Source organism: Salvelinus fontinalis, chromosome 18 (assembly GCF_029448725.1).
Source record: "Salvelinus fontinalis isolate EN_2023a chromosome 18, ASM2944872v1, whole genome shotgun sequence".
In the NCBI taxonomy this organism is placed as follows: Eukaryota; Metazoa; Chordata; class Actinopteri; order Salmoniformes; family Salmonidae; genus Salvelinus; species Salvelinus fontinalis.
The window spans coordinates 48,838,653-48,863,335 of record NC_074682.1 but is presented as its reverse complement, the minus strand read 5'-3'; the positions used below and the strand labels follow the sequence as shown (position 1 = coordinate 48,863,335).

At 42.1% G+C, this 24,683-nt stretch overlaps 1 protein-coding gene across 5 annotated transcripts in view; it reads right to left on the bottom strand.

Moving 5' to 3' along the window:
* The window catches only part of LOC129815687 (TOX high mobility group box family member 2-like), a 238,069-nt gene that overhangs the window by 15,458 nt on the left and 197,928 nt on the right, over positions 1-24,683 (bottom strand). For 3 of the 5 annotated variants that reach the window (XM_055869715.1, XM_055869714.1, XM_055869716.1), the window contains 2 exons: positions 18,342-18,581; positions 15,337-15,567 (listed from right to left, as the gene is read on the bottom strand). In XM_055869715.1, coding sequence (XP_055725690.1) covers positions 15,337-15,567; positions 18,342-18,581 — 471 coding nt within the window. The remainder of the gene's footprint in view (positions 1-15,336; positions 15,568-18,341; positions 18,582-24,683) is intronic. The other 2 variants (XM_055869718.1, XM_055869717.1) reach the window with 1 other exon arrangement.

Here is a 24,683-nt window from a genome sequence, read left to right as displayed (position 1 = left end):
AATATGCAGGTTTAAAAATATATACTTGTGTATTGATTTTAAGAACGGGATCAATGTTTATGGTTAGGTACACGTTGGAGCAACGACAGTCTTTTTTCGCGAATGCGCACCGCATCGATTATATGCAACGCAGGACATGCTAGATAAACTAGTAATATCATCAACCATGTGTAGTTAACTAGTGATTATGATTGATTGATTGTTTTTTATAAGATAAGTTTAATGCTAGCTAGCAACTTACCTTGGCTTCTTACTGCATTTGCGTAACAGACAGGCTCCTCGTGGAGTGCAATGTAAGGCAGGTGGTTAGAGCGTTGGACTAGTTAACCATAAGGTTGCAAGATTGAATCCCTGAGCTGTCAAGGAAAAATTCTGTCGTTCTGCCCCTGAACAAGGCAGTTAACCCACCATTCCTAGGCCGTCATTGAAAATAAGAATGAGTTCTTAACTGACTTGCCTAGTTAAATAAAGGTGTAAAATAAAAAAAATCGGTGTCCAAAAATACCGATTTCCGATTGTTATGAAAACTTGAAATCGGCCCTAATTATTCGGCCATTCCGATTAATCGGTCAACCTCTAGTAGCAACCCTAGAAATGTTATGAATAAATTCATCAAAATTACGTTTAATGAAAATGTGTCAATCATTATTTGAATAGGTTGGTAACCCGTTCTACAAAAGTGATAATGCCCTCAAAGACAGTGTTTGGATGATTGGCATGGTTTGCCGTCCCTCGGCTTCTTCTCGGACCTAACAACACCCGTGTCAATATATCCTCCATACACTCCATACACATTTGCACACACTGTACATAGATTTTTCTATTGTGTTATTGACTGTACGTTTGTTTATCCCATGAGTAACTCTGTGTTGTTGTTATGGTTGCACTGCTTTGCTTTATCTTGGCCAGGTCGCAGTTGTAAATGAGAATTTGTTCTCAACTAGCCTACCTGGTTAAATAAAGGTGAAATAAATAAAATAATAATAATAAAAACCGTCTTCTTGAGCATTATCACTTAAGTATTTACTATAGTGTTTTGCAGATTAATGTAGTATTTACTACAGTGTTTTTCAGATTAATGTGGTATTTACTATAGTGTTTTTGCAGATTAATATAGTATTTACTATAGTGTTTTTGCAGATTAATGTAGTATTTACTATAGTGTTTTGCAGATTAATGTAGTATTTACAATAGTGTTTTTGCAGATTAATATAATATTTACTATAGTGTTTTTGCAGATTAATATAATATTTACAATAGTGTTTTTAGCAGATTAATATAATATTTACTATAGTGTTTTTGCAGATTAATATAATATTTACTATAGTGTTTTTGCAGATTAATGTAGTATTTACTATAGTGTTTTGCAGATTAATGTAGTATTTATTATTGTGTTTTTTGCAGATTAATGTAGTATTTACTATAGTGTTTTTTCAGATTAATGTAGTATTTACTACAGTGTTTTTCAGATTAATGTAGTATTTACTATAGTGTTTTTGCAGATTAATATAGTATTTACTATAGTGTTTTTGCAGATTAATGTAGTATTTACTCTGGTGTTTTTTCAGATTAATGTAGTATTTACTATAGTGTTTTGCAGATTAATGTAGTATTTACTATAGTGTTTTTGCAGATTAGTGTAGTATTTACTATCGTGTTTTTTCAGATTAATCCCTCCAGTGGTGCGGGGGCTGTGCTTTGGCAAAGTGGGTGGGGTTATATCCTTCCTATTTGGCCCTGTCCGGGGGTATCTTCGGATGGGGCCACAGTGTCTCCTGACCGCTTCTGTCTCAGCCTCCAGTATTTATGCTGCAGTAGTTTGTGTCGAGGGGCTAGGGTCAGTTGGTTATACCTGGAGTACTTCTCCTGTCTTATCCAGCGTCCTGTGTGAATTTAAGTATGCTTTCTCTAATTCTCTCGTTCTCTCTTTCTTTCTCTCTCTGAGAACCTGAGCCCTAGGACCATATGTCAGGACTACCGGGCATGACGACTCCCTGCTGCCCCCAGTCCGCCTGGCCTTGCTGCTATTCCAGTTTCAACGGTTCTGCCTACGGTTACGGAACCCCTACCTGTCCCAGACCTGCTGTTTTCAACTCTTAATGATCGGCTATGAAAAGCCAACAGATTTATTCCTGATTATTATTTGACCATGCTTGTCATTTATGAACATTTTGAAAATCTTGGCTCTCTCTAATTTTCTCCTTCTCTCTTTCTTTCTCTCGGAGGACCTGAGCCCTGGGACCATACGTCGGGACTGCCGGGCGTGGTGGCTCCTTGCTGTCCCCAGTCCGCCTGGCCTTGCTGCTGTTCTGCCTGCGGTTATGGAACCGCCACCTGTCCCAGACCTGTTGTTTTTCAACTCTTAATGATCGGCTATGAAAAGCCAACTGAATATTATTCATGATTATTATTTGACCATGCTTGTCACTTATGAACATTTTTGAACATCTTGGCATAGTTCTGTTATAATCTCCACCCGGCACAGCCAGAAGAGGACTGGCCACCCCTCATAGCCTGGTTCCTCTCTAGGTTTTGGCCTTTCTAGGGAGTTTTTCCTAGCCACCGTGCTTCTACACCTGCATTCTAGCTGTTTGGGGTTTTAGGCTGGGTCTCTGTACAGCACTTCGAGATATTAGCTGATGTACGAAGGGCTATATAAAATAAACTTGATTGATTGATTGATTGATATTTACTACAGTGTTTTTCAGATTAATGTAGTATTTACTATAGTGTTTTGCAGATTAATGTAGTATTTACTATAGTGTTTTTGCAGATTAATGTAGTATTTACAATAGTGTTTTTGCAGATTAATATAATATTTATTTACTAATATTTGTTTTTGTATTGTTATCTTTGACATGGAGGTTTTCTCTTTCAGGAAACCTACTGGAGAAACGCGAAAAGAGCATTACCTGTAGATAAGCAAGACTGCAGTCTGAACAGACAGTTCAGAGCTTCTACACTTCTCTATAACCTGTAGGGAACAGAATATATGGTCTATACTTGGCATATAGGTTTCTAATTTATAGATGTCACAAATTGGGACATGGGGGAGGGGGATGGGAAGTTTAAATGTAAATGATATGCTCTAGTATTTACTATAGTTACACGTGTTTTTGTGGACATTATTGTAGTGTTTACGACAGTTGTTACCACAGTTCTTTTCCCCCCCAGATAATACTGTAGTATTTACTATACTATTCTAAAGAATACTACACCATTTTATCGTAAGTACTATACATGATTAAGGGATACTACAGTGTGTAGTATAGTATTCTGCAGTATACTACGGTTTACTATAGAATTCTATAGTAAGCGCTGCAGTATTGTACAGTAAAATGTAGTGTTTTTTTAATGTGTTAGACTAAAATCACTCTGTTTTCTTGTTGTAGCCCTGCGAGAGACAAACAGAAACAAAGCAGTGGTCTGTTTTTTACATTATTTAGAAAATGCTCTTTTTGAGGCTAGGCATTTTACATACATTTTTATCATTTAGCAGACACTCTTTTGAAGTACAGTGCTAAAAGCCCTGGGGTCCTGTTCAGGAGGGTGTTATAGAACTTTCAGATAGAAATGTATACTGTAGAACAGAAATGATTGTCTGTCAGGTTGAATGGAGGATTTTGTCTGCAACATTTTGAACGTTTCACCACACTGAATTCAACTCTGGTCCCTATTCCTTCCCAACCTAGAAGACACAATATTTGACTCAATGATGCATATAGTATCAATACCATGTGAACCACTGGAAAAAGAAACATCCCATTCAGATTGTGTTGGTTTTCCCACAGTGATCGAACATGTCTGAAGAGAATGTGCAGTTGAGGAAGAGAGGGAGGAGGAGAGGGATAACAGGTGGAGATGTGGCGTTTACAGAGAGAGGGGTGTGATGAAATAGAGGTAGAAAACACTATTTGCCACTCTGCATTTCGCTACACCGTTTTTACCTCCATGGAAGCAACACATCGCTAAATTAGAGTTGATGTCCCATCAAAGCATGTAGACGAGACAAACATTCCAAACAGCATTAGGCAATGGACATCCGCCGAACAAACCTGAAATGATACACGTTCAGAAGGGGAATTCAAGTTAATATAATAGCGTGCCAGTCATGTGGGGTTGCCAGCGTTTGCCGAGGCTGAGACTGAGGCCCCCGTTCCTTTTTGATGGTAAGAAAACAAGAGTCCGTCTTTAAATGGATGAAAAATCCCTTGCCTACGTCCCAAACGGCACCCTATTTACTAAATAGTGCATTACTTTTAAGTATAGTAGTGCACCGTGTAGGTAATAAGCTTTTGGGATGCACATTCCCGCTCTTGGATTCTCTAGGGAGTCCTTCTACAAAATAGACTGCATGAGCAGAGAGAGGATAATTAAAGTTCTCTTCATAGAGTTCTTATAGACAGGTCGTTCTTTGATAGAGATGGGTCAGAATTACCATTAGGCATTCATACGTTGCAAATGCACACAGACAAGCTAGCAACGAACACATGTGTGCGCTCACATCTGAAAGACACAGACACACACTGTGGATAAGGCACACACACACACACACACACACACACACACACACACACACACACACACACACACACACACACACACACACACACACACACACACACACACACACACACACACACACACACACACACACACACACACACACACACACGGGCGCGCGCGCGCACACACACACACACACACACACACACACACACACACACACACACACACACACACACACACACACACACACACACACACACACACACACACACACACACACACACGCACGCACACACACAGACACACACACACACAAATGCACACTTGCACTGCAGAGGGGGAGTAAAAAGAGGCTTTGCCTCAAGAACTGATGTTTATCCTCCCATCTCAATCATATATCTGCATTATTCTATTCTCTCCCTCTAATGGCATGAATGTCAAAATAGAGCGAATGGAGGGAGGAGGAGGGGAGTGACCATATATGGTGATGTGTCATCCTTGTCTGCTTTGTTTCCACATGGCATATATTCATATCGAAGTCTGTTAATATATACAAAAACATCTGGACATATATCTTAATCCTAGAACAAAAAAATTGAACAGACTGTGATGATATTTCTAGGTTGGAAGTTGCAACCTTAGCTCCTCAGCCCTTAAATAATGATAGAGCCGGCGCTGCCTATTTAACGCACCCCTAAGTACACCCAGCAGCTTTCATTTCAAATTCATTTAACACAGCTAATGATTCGTCCGACGACGGATACTTTTAAATAAATTACCATGCCTAAGGATTCTCTAATTATTCCAAAGTGAGTGCATTCATTAGCGATTGAAGCCGTCAGAGGCTGCAGGTCGGGATGAATTAGAAATAACAAAGCTTCAAGGGAGCATATGCCACGGTCGTAATCCTGACACGGGGGGGTGTCCTGCAAGAATTAGCTGGTAATTGTACCTTAATGAAATCTTCTTGTTTGATAACCAGTTAATTATAGGAGACAATAACTCCTGAACCCTTGCCGACACCAACTGAGTGATTACCCCCACAATCTCCCCCATCTCCCCCACAAAGAAGATGGAGAGAGAGACAGAGAAGGGATAGATGGAGGGAGAGACAGAAAAGAGATAAGACGGAGGGAGAGATAGGGAGAGACAGAGACGGGATAGACTGAGGGAGGGATAGGGAGAGACAAAGACGGAGGGAGAGATAGGGAGACAGAGAAGGGATAGACAGAGGGAGAGATAGGGAGATACAGAGAAGGGATAGACGGAGGGAGAGACAGAGAAGGGATAGACGGAGGGAGAGAGAGGGAGAGACAGAGAAGGGATAGACAAAGGGAGAGACAGAGAAGAGATAGGGAGAGACAGAGAATAGATAGACGGAGGGAGAGATAGGGAGAGACAGAGAAGAGCTAGACAGAGGGAGAGATAGGGAGAGACAGAGAAGGGATAGACAGAGGGAGAGATAGGGAGAGACAGAGAAGGGATAGACGAAGGGAGAGATAGGGAGAGACAGGGAGAGAAGGGATAGACAGAGGGAGAGACAGAGAAGGGATAGACGGAGGGAGAGACAGAGAAGAGATAGACGGAGGGAGAGACAGAGAAGAGATAGACGGAGGGAGAGACAGAGAAGAGATAGACGGAGGGAGAGACAGAGAAGAGATAGACGGAGGGAGAGATAGGGAGAGACAGAGAAGGGATAGACGAAGGGAGAGATAGGGAGAGACAGAGAGAGAAGGGATAGACAGAGGGAGAGATAGGGAGAGACAGAGAAGGGATAGACGAAGGGAGAGATAGGGAGAGACAGAGAGAGAAGGGATAGACAGAGGGAGAGACAGAGAAGGGATAGACGGAGGGAGAGACAGAGAAGAGATAGACGGAGAGAGAGACAGAGAGGAGATAGACGGAGGGAGAGACAGAGAAGGGATAGATGGAGGGAGAGACAGAGAAGAGATAGACGGAGGGAGAGACAGAGAAGAGATAGACGGAGGGAGAGACAGAGAAGAGATAGGGAGAGACAGAGAATGGATAGACGGCGGGAGAGATAGGGATGGACAGAGAAGAGATAGACGGAGGAAGAGATAGGGAGAGACAGAGAAGGGATAGACGAAGGGAGAGATAGGGAGAGACATAGAAGGGATAGACAGAGGGAGAGACAGAGAAGAGTAAGATGGAGGAAGAGAAGGGAGAGACAGAGAAGAGCTAGACGTAGGGAGAGATAGGGAGAGACAGAGAAGGAATAGACAGAGGGAGAGATATGGAGAGACAGAGAAGGGATATACAGAGGGAGAGATAGGGAGAGACAGAGAATGGATAGACGGGTGGAGAGATAGGGAGAGACAGAGAATAGATAGACGGAGGGAGAGATAGGGAGAGACAGAGAAGTGATAGACAGAGGGAGAGATAGGGAGAGACAGAGAAGGGATAGACGAAGGGAGAGACAGAGAAGGGATAAACGGAGGGAGAGAGAGGGAGAGACAGAGACGGGATAGACGGAGGGAGAGAGAGGGAGAGACAGAGAAGGGATAGACGGAGGGAGAGACAGAGAAGGGATAGACGGAGGGAGAGAGAGGGAGAGACAGAGAAGGGATTGACGGAGGGAGAGACAGAGAAGTGATAAACGGAGGGAGAGACAGAGAAGGGATAGACGGAGGGAGAGAGAGGGAGAGACAGAGAAGGGATAGACGGAGGGAGAGAGAGGGAGAGACAGAGAAGGGATAGACGGAGGGAGAGACAGAGAAGGGATAGATGGAGGGAGAGAGAGGGAGAGACAGAGAAGGGATAGACGGAGGGAGAGACAGAGAAGTGATAAACGGAGGGAGAGACAGAGAAGGGATAGACGGAGGGAGAGAGAGGGAGAGACAGAGAAGGGATAGACGAAGGGAGAGACAGAGAAGGGATAGACGGAGGGAGAGAGAGGGAGAGACAGAGAAGGGATAGACGGAGGGAGAGACAGAGAAGTGATAGACGGAGGGAGAGACAGAGAAGTGATAGACGGAGGAAGAGATAGGGAGAGACAGAGACGGGATAGACGAAGGAAGAGATAGGGATGGACAGAGAAGAGATAGACGGAGGGAGAGTTAGGGAGAGACAGACAAGGGATAGACAGAGGGAGAGATAGGGAGAGACAGAGAAGTGATAGACGGAGGAAGAGATAGGGAGAGACAGAGACGGGATAGACGGAGGGAGAGATAGGGAGAGACAGAGACGGGATAGACGGAGGAGAGAGAGGGAGAGACAGACAAGGGATAGACGAAGGGAGAGACAGAGAAGGGATAGACGAAGGGAGAGACAGAGAAGAGATAGACTGAGGGAGAGAGAGGGAGAGACAGAGAAGGGATAGATGAAGGGAGAGACAGAGAAGGGATAGATGGAGGGAGAGATAGGGAGCGACAGAGAATGCATAGACAGAGGGAGAGAGAGGGAGAGACAGAGAAAGGATAGACGGAGGTAGAGATAGGGAGAGACAGAGAAGGGATAGACGGAGGGAGAGATAGGGAGAGACAGAGAAGGGATAGATGGAGGGAGAGATAGGGAGAGACAGAGAAGGCATAGACGAAGGGAGAGACAGAGAAGGGATAGACTGAGGGAGAGAGATCGAGAGGGTGGGGGGAGGAGGGAAAAGGAGAGGGAGAGGGAGAGAAGGGATAGACGGAGGGAGAGATAGGGCGAGACAGAGAAGGGATAGACAGAGCGAGGGAGAGGTTGGGGAGGAGGGAGAAGGAGAGGGAGAGAATGGATAGACAGAGGGAGAGATAGGGAGAGACAGAGAAGGGATAGACAGAGCGAGGGAGAGGTTGGGGAGGAGGGAGAAGGAGAGGGAGAGAATGGATAGACGGAGGGAGAGATAGAGAGAGACAGAGAAGGGATAGATGGAGGGAGAGATAGAGAGAGACAGAGAAGGGATAGACGGAGGGAGAGATAGAGAGAGACAGAGAAGGGATAGACGGAGGGAGAGATAGAGAGAGACAGAGAATGGATAGACGGAGGGACAAAGAGAGACAGAGAAGGGATAGACAGAGGGAGCGATATGGAGAGGTTGGGGGGAGGAGGGAGAAAGAGAGGGAGAGGGGAAAAGAGAGGAGAAATTGAAGGAGGTAGGCTCAGGGAGAGGGGAAAGGGAAAGAGAGAGCTAATTGAAGGAGGTAGGGGCGAGGGAGAGGAGAATCGGATGGAAAAAGAGAGGAAGAGGGGGATTGAAGGAGGTAGAGCGATTAAGAAATAGTTAGAAAGAAAGAGAGACTGAGAAAAAAGAGAGAGAGAGATGCAGAAAGGGGAGTAAGAGATATAGAGAGGGTTTGGTTCAAAAGCTTGTCTTTTGCCTGTGTTTCTCTCTCTCTTCTGACCTTTCATGGAAGCACACCTACAACACAACAGACTCAATTAAATAAAGCTAAGCACTTCTTTCCCCTTTCTAACTGTTTTTCCTTTATAGTCGTAAAACTGGGGATTGATCTGAATCTGAACAACAAAAACAATAACTTTTTTTTTCTTTTGGGAGGGGGCTGGAACACATAGTCACCTTGAAGAATAACAAAGACAAATTCACCGATTGATCTTAGACCACAAAGCAGAGACCTAAGGGGATGAAATACTCTATATGAGAAAAGAAAAGTTTCCGATGAGGCTACGAACATAAAAATACATTAAAAAAGATGCCTCTAATATGCTCAAGCACAGCTTGGCGAACAATAATCATGTAGTACAAAATAACTAAACGGGAATCGAGCTCACAGAATAAGATAGTTTATGATGTTGATAAATCTGATACTAAAGAAGATTCAGTGCTGCTATCTTATCATTTCAATTGGGAATTGCTTGTTTTCTAACACAGGTAATTGGAAACAGGGGGCATTCATTTGTTAAAACAAATATGTCTGTGGCAAGGGAATGTGTTTACATTCTAGTTATGCTGGCTCCAGAGGGTCTGTGATATAGAAGTACACCTCATCAGTACTGTAGAACTGACAACAGTCAAACTCTAGAAGAAACAGCAATCCTCAGTTTCTATTTATTCAGGAATTGTCTGTATAGAAATAGGCAGTCTATAGCTCCATTTCTAAGGCCCTTCCAATATGGTGGCCAATTTTATTTGATATATTGTTGCTGATGAAAAGGTGTTTTTAATATAATTTATGGTGTCACTCAAAGGAAGAAGCTCCTCCCCTTTGCATAATCTCTGTATGTGTAATCATCAACTTTGTATCATGATGATCTGTATCATCATCTTCAGTTGATTTGGCTGTTGTGGGCTAAAGAGCGTGATTTAACACAAGACAGCACCGCCCAATTGAGTACAATTAAGTATAGGACAACATATCAATGTATTATTTCAACGGAAGAGTTTCTCTTTAACAGTCTTCTCTTTTTGTTACAGATAATCCTCCTGTGAAGGACAAATCCCATTCAATGTAATCTTTGTTTGGAGAATAAAATGACATCAGAAAAAGAATACAGAGTGTTGAACATAAAATGTTGAAAGAGCCAGGACACCAGAGGGTTAAGAATCCAGCAAACAATAACATCTCAGGAACAGATGTCCTTGAGGCGGATTCAAGGACGAGGCAATTGCTAATCTAGTATTCTCAGCATGATCAAATCACCAGGGCAACAGATATAAATAAAAGTGCAGGAAATGAAGAATTCGCATTCAAGGGTGTCAGGAGCAAAATGAAGATTCATGCTGAAGAGGGCCTGGTGAAGGAGGCAATAATTAACTGCAAATAAAAGGACACCTAGCCTCCCAATGTCCAGCTGTATAAAGTAGGTTTGGGGAAAAACACACTTACGGTGTGCGATGGCGATGCACTTTGTCATAGAGACAGGTGCTTTTATTTGACACGCAATAGGTCCCTGCCCGAATGGATATTCTAAAAATAACAGTCTTGTTTTGGACCGACATCATCAGACTATCTCATTTGTTGCTATGGGGCCCAGGTTTCTTAAACTTGACATTGCTGTAACCCTATGGGAAAGAGTATCCACAGTAATTACACTACGCTTGCATTGCCATTGTAATTGATGTGTAATAATGAGATCTACATTGAGTATATACTTCATGAATAACATCTCGTTCCTTCATACACGACATGCATCACATAAGTCAGGCATCACATAAGTCAGGCATCACATAAGCCAGGCATCACATAAGCCAGGCATCACATAAGTCAGGCATCACATAAGTCAGGCTTCACATAAGTCAGGCATCACATAAGCCAGGCATCACATAAGCCAGGCATCACATAAGTCAGGCATCGCATAAGCCAGGCATCACATAAGCCAGGCATCATATAAGCCAGGCATCACATAAGCCAGGCATCACATAAGTCAGGCATCACATAAGCCATGCATCACACAAATCATGCATCACATAAGCCAGGCATCACATAAGTCATGCATCACAAAGCCATTTTTGTCAAAATGTTGTTATTGACATTGTTCTGTTCAATGTTCTCTACCTTCGGAAAGTATTCAGGCACCTTGAATTTTTACACATTTTGCTACGTTACAGCCTTATTCTAAAATGGATTAAATAAAATGTTTTCTTCAGCAATCTACACAAAATACCCCATAATGACAAAGCAAAAACCTTTTTTTGTTTGCAAATGTATTAAAAATCAAAATCAGAAATACCTTATTTACATAAGTATTCAGACCCTTTGGTATGAGACTCAAAATTGAGATCCTGTGCATCCTGTTTACATTGATCATGCTTGAGATGTTCCTACAATTTGATTGGAGTCCACCTGTGGTAAATTCAATTGATTGGACATGATTTGGAAAGGCACACACCTGTCTATATACTGTAGCAGAAATGTTTTGGTACCCTTCCCCGGATCTGTGCCTCGACACAATCCTGTCTTGAAGCTCTACGGACAATTCCTTCGACCTTATGGCTTGGTTTTTGCTCTGACATGCACTGTCAACTGTGGGACCTGCAGCATTTAAGGTACCCAAGAACACAGTGGCCTCCATCATTCTTAAATGGGAGAAGTTTGGAACCACCAAGAGTCTTCCTGGAGCTGGCTGCCCGGCCAAACTGAGCAGTCGGGGGAGAAGGGCCTTGGTCAGGAAGCTGACCAAGTACCCGATGGTCACTTTGACAGAGCTCTAGAGTTTCTCTGTGGAGATGGGAGAACCTTCTAGAAGGACAACCATCTCTGCAGCACTCCACCAATCAGGCCTTTATGGTAGAGTGGCCAGATGGAAGCCACTCCTTTGTGAAAGGCACATTACATGAGAAACAAGATTATCTGGTCTGATGAAACTAAGATTGAATGAAAAGCGTCACGTCTGGAGGAAACCTGGCTCCATCCCTATGGTGAAGCATGGTAGTGGAAGCACCATGCTGTGGGGATGCTTTTCAGCGGCAGGAACTGGGAGACTAGTACTGTGAGATCCTTGATGGAAACCTGCTCCAGAGCGCTCAGGACCTCAGACTGGGGCGAAGGTTCACCTTCCAACAGGACATTGACCCTAGGCACACAGCCAAGACAACGCAGGAGTGGCTTCGGGACAAGTCTCTGAATGTCCTTGAGTGGCCCAGCCAGAGCTCAGACTTGAACCCAATCGATCATCTCTGCAACGCTCCTCATCCAACCTGACAGAGCTTGAGAGGATCTGTAGAGAAGAATGGGAGAAACTCCCCAAATACAGGTGCGCCAAGCTTGTAGCGTCATACCCAAGAAGACTCGAGGTTGTAATCCCTGCCAAAGGTGCTTCAACAAAGTATTGAGTAAAGGGTCTGAATACTTATGTAAATGTGATATTTCAGTTTTGTATTTTTAATAAATTAGCAACAAAACCAATTTAATAAATTTTAGAATAAGGCTGTAATGTAACAAAATGTGGAAAAAGTCAAATGGTCTGAATACTTTCCGAATGCACTGTATTACTCTAAATACCGCAATGCATGTTGCTAAGTTCAGAAGAACACAAGTTAAACATTGCTGACACCATTCAAACCAATGAGGGTTCGGAACGTTAAAGCCAATCGTCTCAGAATCATATTTTTGCAGATAGAGCTCTGCATATGGTACCTAGTCCTTGGTTGTTTTGTTTCCAACCCTTTTAATCTATGGTGCAATTCGTATGGTGCAATGTTTCACAGTATTCACCATTTATTGGTAAATAAAGGTGCTAAATATTAAAATGAAATGCATGGAAATGATACTGTTGCTGTACCTGTATGTGTTCCACAGTTCAAAGTTCAAATCAAGGCAAATAAGGACATTTTCATGACAATCGTGATGCTCTTTCACTGCTTGTAATGCCATTAAGAACAGACTGCATTGAAACAATCTAGGAGCATTCATTTCTCCTACAAACCCCTCCTATGGGCTGAAATGAACAGATCCTAATAAATGAGATATTAAGTTGACAGTTCAGCCCGAAATCAAAGTTCATCAGATGTTATCATCCTTAAAATTGATCTATTAATGAGAGCAGTCCATACCTACACCATCTGTAGCGTAGATGGCGTAGATGCAGCTATATGGACGAGGTCTGGAAACATCTGACACATTTTGATTTTGAAGTGAACTATCACTTTAAGGTTGATGGATGTGCTACTATTTGTGACTACAAATGAGGTATTGACTTTCTTTGACATGAGCCTTTATTCTGCCTCACCCTCTATGGCTAGAACAAAGATGATTGTCTAAGGTTTGTTGTTGGTTTAACTATTGTTTTCTGTGACTACTGTGTGAATATAACATTTCTTCTCATTGACAAGAGATTCTATGGAGCGTATGTTCTGACAGACGCGTGAGGTGTTGGCTAGAGATGACTGTGTTTACTGACATTTAGCTACATTGGGATTATTGTACACTGTTTCTTCAATATACTGTAGGCCTCCATGGCTCTGGCTGGAAGAAACACTTGAAGTGAAGGTTGGCCATGTTGTGTACCTTTCTGTTGTGTACCTTTATGTTGTGTACCTTTCTGTTGTGTACCTTTATGTTGTGTACCTTTATGTTGTGTACCTTTCTGTTGTGTACCTTTCTGTTGTGTACCTTTATGTTGTGTACCTTTATGTTGTGTACCTTTATGTTGTGTTGACTGATCATATATATATATATATATATATATATAGTCGTGGCCAAAAGTTTTGAGAATGACCAAAATATGAATTTGCACAAAGTTTGCTGCTTCAGTGTCTTTAGATACTTTTGTCAGATGTTACTATGGAATACTGAAGTATAATTACAAGCATTTCATATGTCAAAGGCTTTTATTGACAATTACATGAAGTTGATGCAAAGAGTCAATATTTGCAGTGTTGACCCTTCTTTTTCAAGACCTCTGCAATCCGCCCTAGCATGCTGTCAATTAACTTCTGGGCCACATCCTGACTGATGGCACCCATTCTTGCATAATCAATGCTTGGAGTTTGTCAGAATTTGTGGGTTTTTGTTTGTCCACCCGCTTCTTGAGATTTGACCACAAGTTCTAAATGAGATTACGGTCTGGGGAGTTTCCTGGCCATGGACCCAAAATATTGATGTTTTGTTCCCCGGGCCACTTAGTTTTTTTTGCCTTATGGCAAGGTGCTCCATCATGCTGGAAAAGGCATTGTTCGTCACCAAACTGTTCCTGGATGGTTGGGAGAAGTTTCTCTCGGAGGATGTGTTGGTACCGTTCTTTATTCATGGCTGTGTTCTTAGGCAAAATTGTGAGTGAGCCCACTCCCTTGGCTGAGAAGCAACCCCACACCTGAATGGTCTCAGGATGCTTTACTGTCGGCATGACACAGGACTGATGGTAGCGCTCACCTTGTCTTCTCCAGACAAGCTTTTTTTCTGGATGACCCAAACAACTGGAAAGGCGATTCATCAGAGAAAATGACTTTACCCCAGTCCTCAGCAGTCCAATCCCTGTACCTTTTGCAGAATATCAGTTTGTCCCTGATGTTTTTCCTGGAGAGAAGTGGCTTCTTTGCTGCCCTTCTTGACACCAGGCCATCCTCCAAAAGTCTTTGCCTCACTGTGCGTGCAGATGCATTCACACCTGCCTGCTGCCATTCCTGAGCAAGCTCTGTACTGGTGGTGCCCTGATCCCGCAGCTGAATCAACTTTAGGAGACGGTCCTGGCGCTTGCAGGACTTTCTTGGGTGCCCTGAAGCCTTTTTCACAACAATTGAACCGCTCTCCTTGAAGTTCTTGATGATCCAATAAATGGTTGATTTAGGTGCAATCATACTGGCAGCAATATCCTTGCCTGTGAAGCCCTTTTTGTGCAACGCACAAATGATGACGGGATGTGTTTCCTTGCAGGTAACCATGATTGACAGAGGAAAAACAATGATTCCAAGCACCACCCTCCTTTTGAAGCTTCCAGTCTGTTATTCGAACTCAATCAGCATGACAGAGTGATGTCCAGCCTTGTCCTTGTCAGCACTCACGCCTGTGTTAACGAGATAATCACTGACATGATGTCAGCTGGTCCTTTTGTGGCAGGGCTGAAATGCAGTGGAAATGTTTTTGGGGGATTCAGTTCATTTGCATGGCAAAGAGGAACTTTGCAATTAATTGCAATTCATCTCATCACTCCTCATAACATTCTGGAGTATATGCAAATTGCCATCATACAAACTGAGGCTGCAGACTGTGAAAATTAATATTTGTGTCATTCTCAAAACTTTTTGCCACGACTGTATATATATATGTTTGTAAAAGTGTTATGCCGTTAAAGTTAATGTTATTATATCAGGAATGCAATTATGTCATAAAGAGCTGCAAAACTTTATCCACTACTTTCGGAGTGTGTGGGTGTGTGTGTTCAGTGTGTGTGTGTATAGACGTGTATGTATTGGTGTGTGTGTGTGTGTACCTGTTTTGCCTCCTCCCCCAGGCTGTCCCACATGGAGGCCACGATCTTGGACACGTCCCCGAAGGTGGCGTTGGGGTTTGAGCTCTTGATGGCCGCCTGGGTGTCCCTGAAGAAGAGGGCGTAGGCCGAAACGGGCTTCGACGGCTCGTTGGGGTCCTTTTTCTTCTTCTTCTTCTGCGGTTTGGTCTTGGGCTTCATCATCTCTGAGGAAGGCCGCTTCTCGCCCGTCATCTGGAAGAATATAAAAAAACGATGCATTTGTCTCCTGTCTTTCTGTTTGAAGACTGAACAAGAAGACAACTGCTCACTCACAGAGAATTATACTGTATGACACGGGTAAGAAACGCAGTATCAACTGTTCCCTTTCGAAATCATTATGTACATTCTCCTCTCTACTACCTGAGGAGAGCAACAGAACACAGTGACAAGACACTCCCCACTCCTCTCACTTCACACCTCAGTGCACAGCTCCTTACGTTGGTAACGTTTCACTGCCTCACGTAGACAAATGAACATGGTCAGTGTGCCAACTCATCCGTGTCAACGCCCACCAGACAAGTCAAACAAGCTTGCATCCCCAACATCAAGAGATGAGTTGCCAGGCCAGTGTAAGCATAAGTATGACTTACCTCTTATCTTCTTACTAAGTTAATAGACAATAATGTTTATGAACTTTTGCTGCGAAAAACAAAATAAAACTAATTTAGACTCCATTTTCATCGTAATGACTGTTTGATTAAATCCATTGCAAGTAATTGAGACATCCACAGTGAACAAAATTAATTGCAAACAACTTCCCTCTTAAACTACGATTTACAGTAGTACTCGGGTTGATTTAGAATTCTCAGTAAAGAAACATTCAATGTAACAAGCTAAACCTGTTCACATCAAACACAGAACATTGTATTTACTTGTAGAACATGTATTTACAGTATGATACTACTAATACTCTCTTGCTTTGAATTGTACTCTATGAACAGAAACTGAGATTTAATCTCTCAAATCTAATATAACACTACCATTATATATTCCAACTTAAACTGTCTTTTTTTCTTCAGCAATACGTTGTTTACATTGTCAAAAATGATTTATCAAAACAACACAAACACATTTCTTCCCGGACTAGGTAAAACTGTACATTTCTCACCTGACATTCCCGACGGCAGTCTTTCATTAAGATAATAGATTCCAACTTTTGTGCAACGGAGCAAAATGTATTCAAAATCACCTCTGTTTCTACTAGCTTTGATGTGGATGTTGAATACATTGGAGGCTAATGGAATTATATACTGATGGTAATCGTTTTTTATTCATACATGGACAGTCATGCACAGTGGGGAGCTTGTATGGTGGAGAAAATATTATGTTGCAGAAAATGTGCTGGTCTAACGTTGTATCACTGTGTGCTTGTGTACAGAGGCTGATAAATATGCAACAACACTATAGAAACCCCCAGATTCAATTATACATTCATGTTCTTCTTTTCTAATCCCAACAGGTAAACGGAAACAAATCCAACGAGAGCCCTGATTGGTGAGTCATTTCTGTATGCTCTGTTGTATGGATTTACATAAATTAAATGAATGTCACTTATTGAGTATTTATTCCCGTGTCCTTGTTTCAAATGAAAGAGCTGGGAGGGATTGAGGCACACATAAACTCCCTCGAGCTTTCCTGTCCTTTCCTTTCCTTTCCTTTCCTGTCCTTTCCTTTCCTGTCCTTTCCTTTCCTGTCCTTTCCTTTCCTGTCCTTTCCTTTCCTGTCCTTTCCTTTCCTTTCCTGTCCTTTTCAACTTGTTTACCCCACAGCGGAGAAACACATCTATTGATAGGTGTGTAGAGGTCTAGAACACTACAGTACACTGTCACGTTCTGACCTTAGTTCTTTTGTTATTTCTTTGTTTTGTATGGTCAGGGCGTGAGTTGGGTGGGTTATCTATGTTTGTGTTTCTATGTTGTTTTTTTCGTTTGGCCTGATATGATTCTCAATCAGAGGCAGGTGTCGTTAGTTGTCTCTGATTGAGAATCATACTTAGGTAGCCTTTTTTCACCTGGGTTTCGTGGGTGGATGTCTTCCGTGTCTGTGTGTTCCACACGGAACTGTTTCGGGTTTCGTTCGTTCAATTTATTGTTTTGTATTTCAGTGTTCAGTATGTTCTATTAAAGTTTCATCATGAACACTTGCGACGCTGCACTTTGGTCCTCCTCTCTTTCTCCAGACGAAGATCGTTACATACACAGTATAGAAGACTGCTGCTTCAAGTCATTTGGTTTGGAACTACAGTATGTTGCCTCAAGTTCTATCTCCCATATCTAATAGAGACGTATTACAGACGAATACAGACAAAAACATCCAAATGCATCCCTGTTGCCATTGCTGCAATATAAAGAATTGAACAGAGCTTCTGTTAATCGCTATGGAGAGGGCCTAGAGAACAGCAATAATACCCGTTATGTGAACATATATAAAGCAACAAGGGAATTTAAACAAAAGGATCCACAACATAACTGGAAAGGGAGTAAGAAGTTGTTTCTCCATGATCCTTTCTTAATGTGACAATTAAGGAGGTGACATGGTGATAACAGATTCTCAGCAAATCCCACATTACGGGAACATTTCAAGTGAAATAATTTAGACAGAAAAACAATTATAACAAAAAGGAAAATAAAAAGCTGCATTACTTTCAGTTTGAACTAGGATTTGAAGCCAATATAAAAAAAACACCAGATGGTCCTTTATTACCTATGAGATTGGAGATACGCAGGCTCTCAGAAATACACTAGCTTGTTGAATAATTGCCATAAAATCACTGTCATTCTGCCATACATACACAAATTCAACAACGTGACAGCAAGTCACACAATCCTGTATGAAAAAAAATCTAGTTATAGATTAACCACTATTTGACAATTTCCTTTAGCCGTGCAACACCCAACACCAACGACAGCAACACCCTGACTTTCCCTAGGTTCAGCGAAATCAAAGAAGCATTGCCACATCAGTACCTTATGGTGTGAATCGGTTTCCTCTTCCTGTGTAGAGCTCGAGGGAGAGGGTGTGGCTGATTTACTTCCAGGAGGTGAGGGAGAACCATGGGTAAGAGCGCTCCGGCCAACCTGAGAGTTCAGTTGGGACAGTGCACTCATGGGCTGATGGGACAGTATCCTAGGTGACATGTTTATCAGATGGGGGTTGTGACGGCTGAGGTCATAATGTGAGCCGTCGTGGCGAGTCATCTCCTGGATCTGGGTGAGAGAAGAAGACCAGCTTTACTACGTTAACTTCATCAATTGTACAGTATATTCCCAATTTGCCTAAAAACTTGGCGCCTGCGTTGAAGAGGGAAAGCGGTAGGTAGGAGATCAAAGAAAGTGAGTGTGTCGTTCCCGGGTTCACTGGTCCCACTGATCTCCTTAGGACTGGTCGGAAGCCAACTTATCTTGATTTTCCCACTCTCCTCAGTCACGATTGAAACATACACCATGAGTTCCTCCACTAAATTGCACTTTTCTGGACATTTTTATCTTGATTGTGCTTTGAGGCAAGATTTGATGTGTTGAATGTCAAGTCTAGTGCTGAGGTGCAAATGACCTTGAACAACATACAGTATCATTAATCACACCAACAATCACACCAACAATCACACCAAAAATCACACCAACAATCACACCAACAATCACACCAAAAATCACATCAGCAATCACACCAACAATCACACCAGCAATCACACCAACAATCACACCAAAAATCACACCAACAATCACACCAACAATCACACCAGCAATCACACCAACAATCACACCAACAATCACACCAGCAATCACACCAGCAATCACACCAACAATCACACCAACAATCACACCAGCAATCACACCAACAATCACACCAACAATCAAACCAACAAGCACACCAACAATCAGCAATCAAAGACTACCTGTTCCAAACCCAACTGAATAAATCACATAACCACGTTCAAAGTGAGGTGGGAGGCGTCTTGCCACGGTACGACATCCTTAGGATCATTTGGGACCCCCAGGTGGCAACAGGGTCAACGTTTACTCTGATTTTCCACTACCAGGATGATTCAGAGCACAAGCTCTGCTCATAGAACATTAGCCTATAGACTAAAATTACTCTGGTTGGTCATTCAAGTAGAAAAAACACTGCACTTCCAAGTTCATTTTTGGAAGTTGACCCACTAAAGGAGGATACATGCTTTCAACTGATTAAAGAGAGTCCTCATGAAGTTACGCCCTTAGTAGTCTAACAGATCTAAAATAAAATACATTCAACATCTATCAGGACATACACGGACCAAAGCAGGCCTTAACGCAAGCATAACTGGGGAATGTTAGTCAATTTACAGATCAGAAAGTGATCAACTAGCATTTATAAGCCCTGTTAAACATTCATGAGTTAAATAATACATTACACATTAGTGTTGTGCTAAAAATATCTAATTGCAGGGGCCTTAGCATATGAGATCTTGATAAACACAAGTAGAGCCTCTGAGATGAAGGGTCTGCAGCACTGTAATCATAATTGGCCCCAGTAGGTAGCTGAGAATAAAATGTACTGGTAATATAATGTTTAACAGACTCTTTGCTTTGAAAACCCCCAAAATATTTACAGGACGTAAGATTTTTTTTTGTTTGACTCGGCAGCAGCTTACAAAAAGCTGCCTGAACAAAGACATTCCTTTTGCATTTCAAATAACCACGCTTTAACCTCACCCCACACAAAACAGTATTTTCCAACCTCAAATCATAATTCAAAACACCATCACTCCACTTCTCAAACACGGTGAATAGCTTTAGCAAAAAAAGAGAAAGGAAAAAAATCCATTAATTTTCAATTTTCGGTGGAGCTGCTCTTTAATGGTCTTCACAAACCAAGAAGCGTTGAAAAAACAATTAATCAAACATGAATGGCCTATTATAACTACAGCAGACCTATTTCCATAGCAACAGCCTCTGGGTGAAACCATCACCCTTTAATCTGAGCACACTATGCTTCATATAAACAAACAAAAGAGACCTGTGGAACAGAAAAGTAGTAAAGTGGTAAGGTACAGGGGTCCTCTGTAGTTTCCTATTGGGATCTATCTGTGGTAAGGTACAGGGGTCCTCTGTAGTTTCCTATTGGGATCTATCTGTTTTAATGGAACTGTGGCGGGGTTCTTGGGACAAGAGGAATTACCCATCTAATTCTTATTGTTTGAGGAAGAAGAGGCCATAGCAGACTACTCAATCATTTCCCTTTCAATCATACATGAATAATTCATGATATTTGTTTGGAATCCAATATAGACACATTTTGCCACTATTCATATTCTAACTGGTTCTTCATAGCATTTGCTTCAATTCTAGTTCCTTTTACACTAAAGCTGAGTGCTCAAATGTAAAATATGGGGCATAAAAGCCAGATAGTAATATTGTACAAAATATGACCTTATAAACCTGATTTTGATTAGTTGATCAATCACTTGGAAAGCAGGATGATGTAGTATTTCTACATGTCAGGAGCTTCAGACTGTGAATTTATTACAAATATAAACTCTTAAAATAGTTTTTTTCCAAAATATATTCTCTTCTCTTCATATTTCTTTGTGAGAAATGAGTTGAATGAATGCACCACGGTTAGTACATCTTGCACTGGGTTCAGATAGTGTGTGCAAACACTGTATCGAATGTATTCCCTTGTGCAATCTCCAAAACCATGCCAACACAAGAAAATAGCAATTATGGGAGCAAAAGGTACATTGAGAAGTAAACGGCAGAAGCATCGTGTCAATTGAAACTAAGGGGTTTCATCCATTTATAAGGTAAACATATACAATGTACACTGTAGTTTCTTTTGCATGTTGTCAATTCAAAGAAATTGAATTTGCTCCTCTAAAAATGAAGGAGCAGTACATGACGCGTCTTGTTAATACACAGGTGCTTCTACACCTGCATTCTAGCTGTTTGGGGTTTTAGGCTGGGTTTCTGTACAGCACTTTGAGATATTATCTGATGTACGAAGGGCTATATAAAATAAAATTGATTGATTGATTGACTGAACAAAAATATAAACTCAACCATTTTGGGGATTTTACTGAGTTACAGTTCATATAAGGAAATCAGTAAAGTGAACTAAATTCATCAGGCCCTAATCTATGGATTTCACATGACTGGAAATACAGATGTGCATCTGTTGGTCACAGATACCTTAATAAAAGTAGGGGTGTGGATCAGAAAACCAGTCGGTATCTGGTGCGACCACCATTTGCCTCATGCAGCACAACACATCTCCTTCGCATAGAGTTGATCAGGCTGTTGATTGCAGCCTGTGGAATGATGCCCCACTCCTCTTCAATGGCTGTACAAAGTTGCTGGATATTGGCGAGAACTTGAACACGATGTCGTACACATCAATCCAGAGCAACCCAAATATGATCAGTGGGTGACGTCTGGTGAGTATGCAGGCCATGGAAGAACAGGGACATTTTCAGGTTCCAGGAATTGTGTACAGGGGGCCGTGCATTACCATGGTGAAACATGAGGTGATGGCGGCGGATGAATGACACAACAATGGGCCTCATGATCTCATCACGATATCTCTGTGCATTAAAATTACCATTGATAAAATGCAATTGTGTTCGTTGTCCATACTTATGCCTGCCCATACCATTACCCCACCACACTCTGTTCACAACATTGACATCAGCAAACCGCTGGCCGACATGACGCCATCTGCCCAGTACAGTTGAAACCGGGATTCATCCGTGAAGAGCACACTTCTCCAGCGTGCCAGTAGCCATCGAAGGTGAGCATTTTCCCACTGAAGTCAGTTACGATGCCGAACTGCAGTCAGGACAAAATTACGTTAGAGGCGGCTTATGGTAGAGAAATGAACATTAAATTATCTGGCAACAGCTCTGGTGGAAATTCCTGCAGTCAGCATGCCAATTGCATGCCAATTGCACAATCTGTGGCATTGTGTTGTGTGACAAAACTGCACATTTTAGAGTGGCCTTTTATTGTCCCCAGAACAAGGTACACCTGAGTAATGATCATGCTGTTTCTTCAGCTTCTTGATATGCCACACCTGTCAGGTGGATGGATTATCTTGGCAAAGGAGAAATGCTCACTAACAGGAATGTAAACAAATTTGTGTACAACATTTTAGAGAAATATTTCATTGAATATTTCTGGGATCTTTTATTTTAGCACATGAACCATGGGACCAACACTTTACATGTTAAGTTTTATATTTTTGTTCAGTAGAGTATTACCTTTTACATTTCACGCCATTAAGATATGAACACCATAATGCAAGACCCTCTATACAGTACATGTAGAAACCCTATTAGTGCAATGCGTCATGATCACAAGTCACATAATTACACTCCCAACAGTTGTCTAACCAAATGGTTATCTTAAAGGCACTTTTATCAAATGTTTTGGAGTGTTTTCTGTTCGCCATTTCAGAGACTCAGAGAGAGAGAGAGAAAGCAGTCACCCTGAGCTAAATAAAGTAGGTGGGTGATGGCTGTACAAACATTATGAAGGAATCTCACAAAGGTTGCCTGTTGCCATAGGTACTGTATGCTAATTCGTAAACGGTATCATCGCTGTACGTGGGGGGTGCTGTCTGGGTAACAGGCTTCATTTGGCCATTACTGTTTGACTCGCATCCCCCCCAGGACAGACAGACAACATGTTCTCTTTATTCTAATAGGGCAATGATGATGCAACGGGTGATGATGTAATAAATTAGCCATCTCCATTGTGAAAGGAGAATTTCGCTTTATTCTTTTACGCTTCTGGATGTAGAAGTCACACAAACACATGTATGTATGCATACACACACACATTTCACAGGCACACACACACACACACACACACACACACACACACACACACACACACACACACACACACACACACACACACACACACACACACACACACACACACACACACACACACACACACATTTCACAGGCACACACACACACACGCACACGCACATGCACACACACACACACACACAAGGCTGGGAGACAGTTTGATATTGCATCTCCAACGTCCAGAATGAGCAGCCAGCTGACCCTAACTGTGATGCAAAGGCAAGCAGGACAGAACTTTGGGGGGAATCTGTTCCCCTCTCGCCGCTGTTGTTATGGTTGCCATGTTTTGTATTCACAACCTGTGCATCATAGTGAAATGGGAGTCAAATAAGAAAAGCTTTCCAATTATGACGGGACATCAGAAAGCTTATGATCCTCTAGCTTTATCTTTGAAATGGTTTCGTCGCAGCTCGGATTGCCTGCACCATATGATTTAGCTAAGGAGATCTGACCTGCAACTGTAATGCCACATTGAAGGAAAATAGAGAGCTAGAGCTTCACAGAGAATGGATACTTCTTACTTTTTGTCCTAAGAATGAATTCACATTATTCAAATCATCTCCATATGTGTAATTGTATTAAGGACCCAATAACTAGAGGGCTAAAGCTACACAGAGACAATATGAACATATAACACATGCAATCCAATGCATATTTTACATAAAACGGTGGGCCCAGGAATCGAACCCATTAACCTGGGGTTACAACCGCCATTCTATACCCAATACTAATATCGTGCTACTGCTCCAGTTTCAACTGTTCTGCCTGCGGCTATGGAACCATGACCTGTTTACCGGACGTGCTACCTGTCCCAGACCTGCTGTTTTCAACTCTCTAGAGACAGCAGGAGCGGTAGAGATACTCTGAATGATCGGCTATGAAAAGCAAACTGACATTTACTCCTGAGGTGCTGACCTGTTGCACCCTCTACAACCACTGTGATTATTATTATTTGATCCTGTTGGTCATCTATTATTTGACCCTGCTGGCCACCCCTCATAGCCTGGTTCCTCTCTAGGTTTCTTCCTAGGTTCTGGCCTTTCTAGGTAGTTTTTCCTAGCCACTGTGCTCTACACCAGCATTGCTTGCTGTTTGGGGTTTTAGGCTGGGTTTCTGTACAGCACTTTGTGACATCAGCTGATGTAAGAAGGGCTTTCTAAATACATTTGACTGATTGATTGAATACTATACAAGGTTTCATGGCTCTAGTTTTGAAAAATAACATTGACTGGACCACCAGTCACTATGCATGGACTATTTGCTCGTTGCGGTATTGTGTTGGAATGGTAAGTTTGCAGTATGCGTGGCCATACATAGCATTGTCAGTATGCGTGGCCATACATAGCATTGTCAGTATGCGTGGCCATACATAGCATTGTCAGTATGCGTGGTCATACATAGCATTGTCAGTATGCGTGGTCATACATAGCATTGTCAGTATGCGTGGCCATAC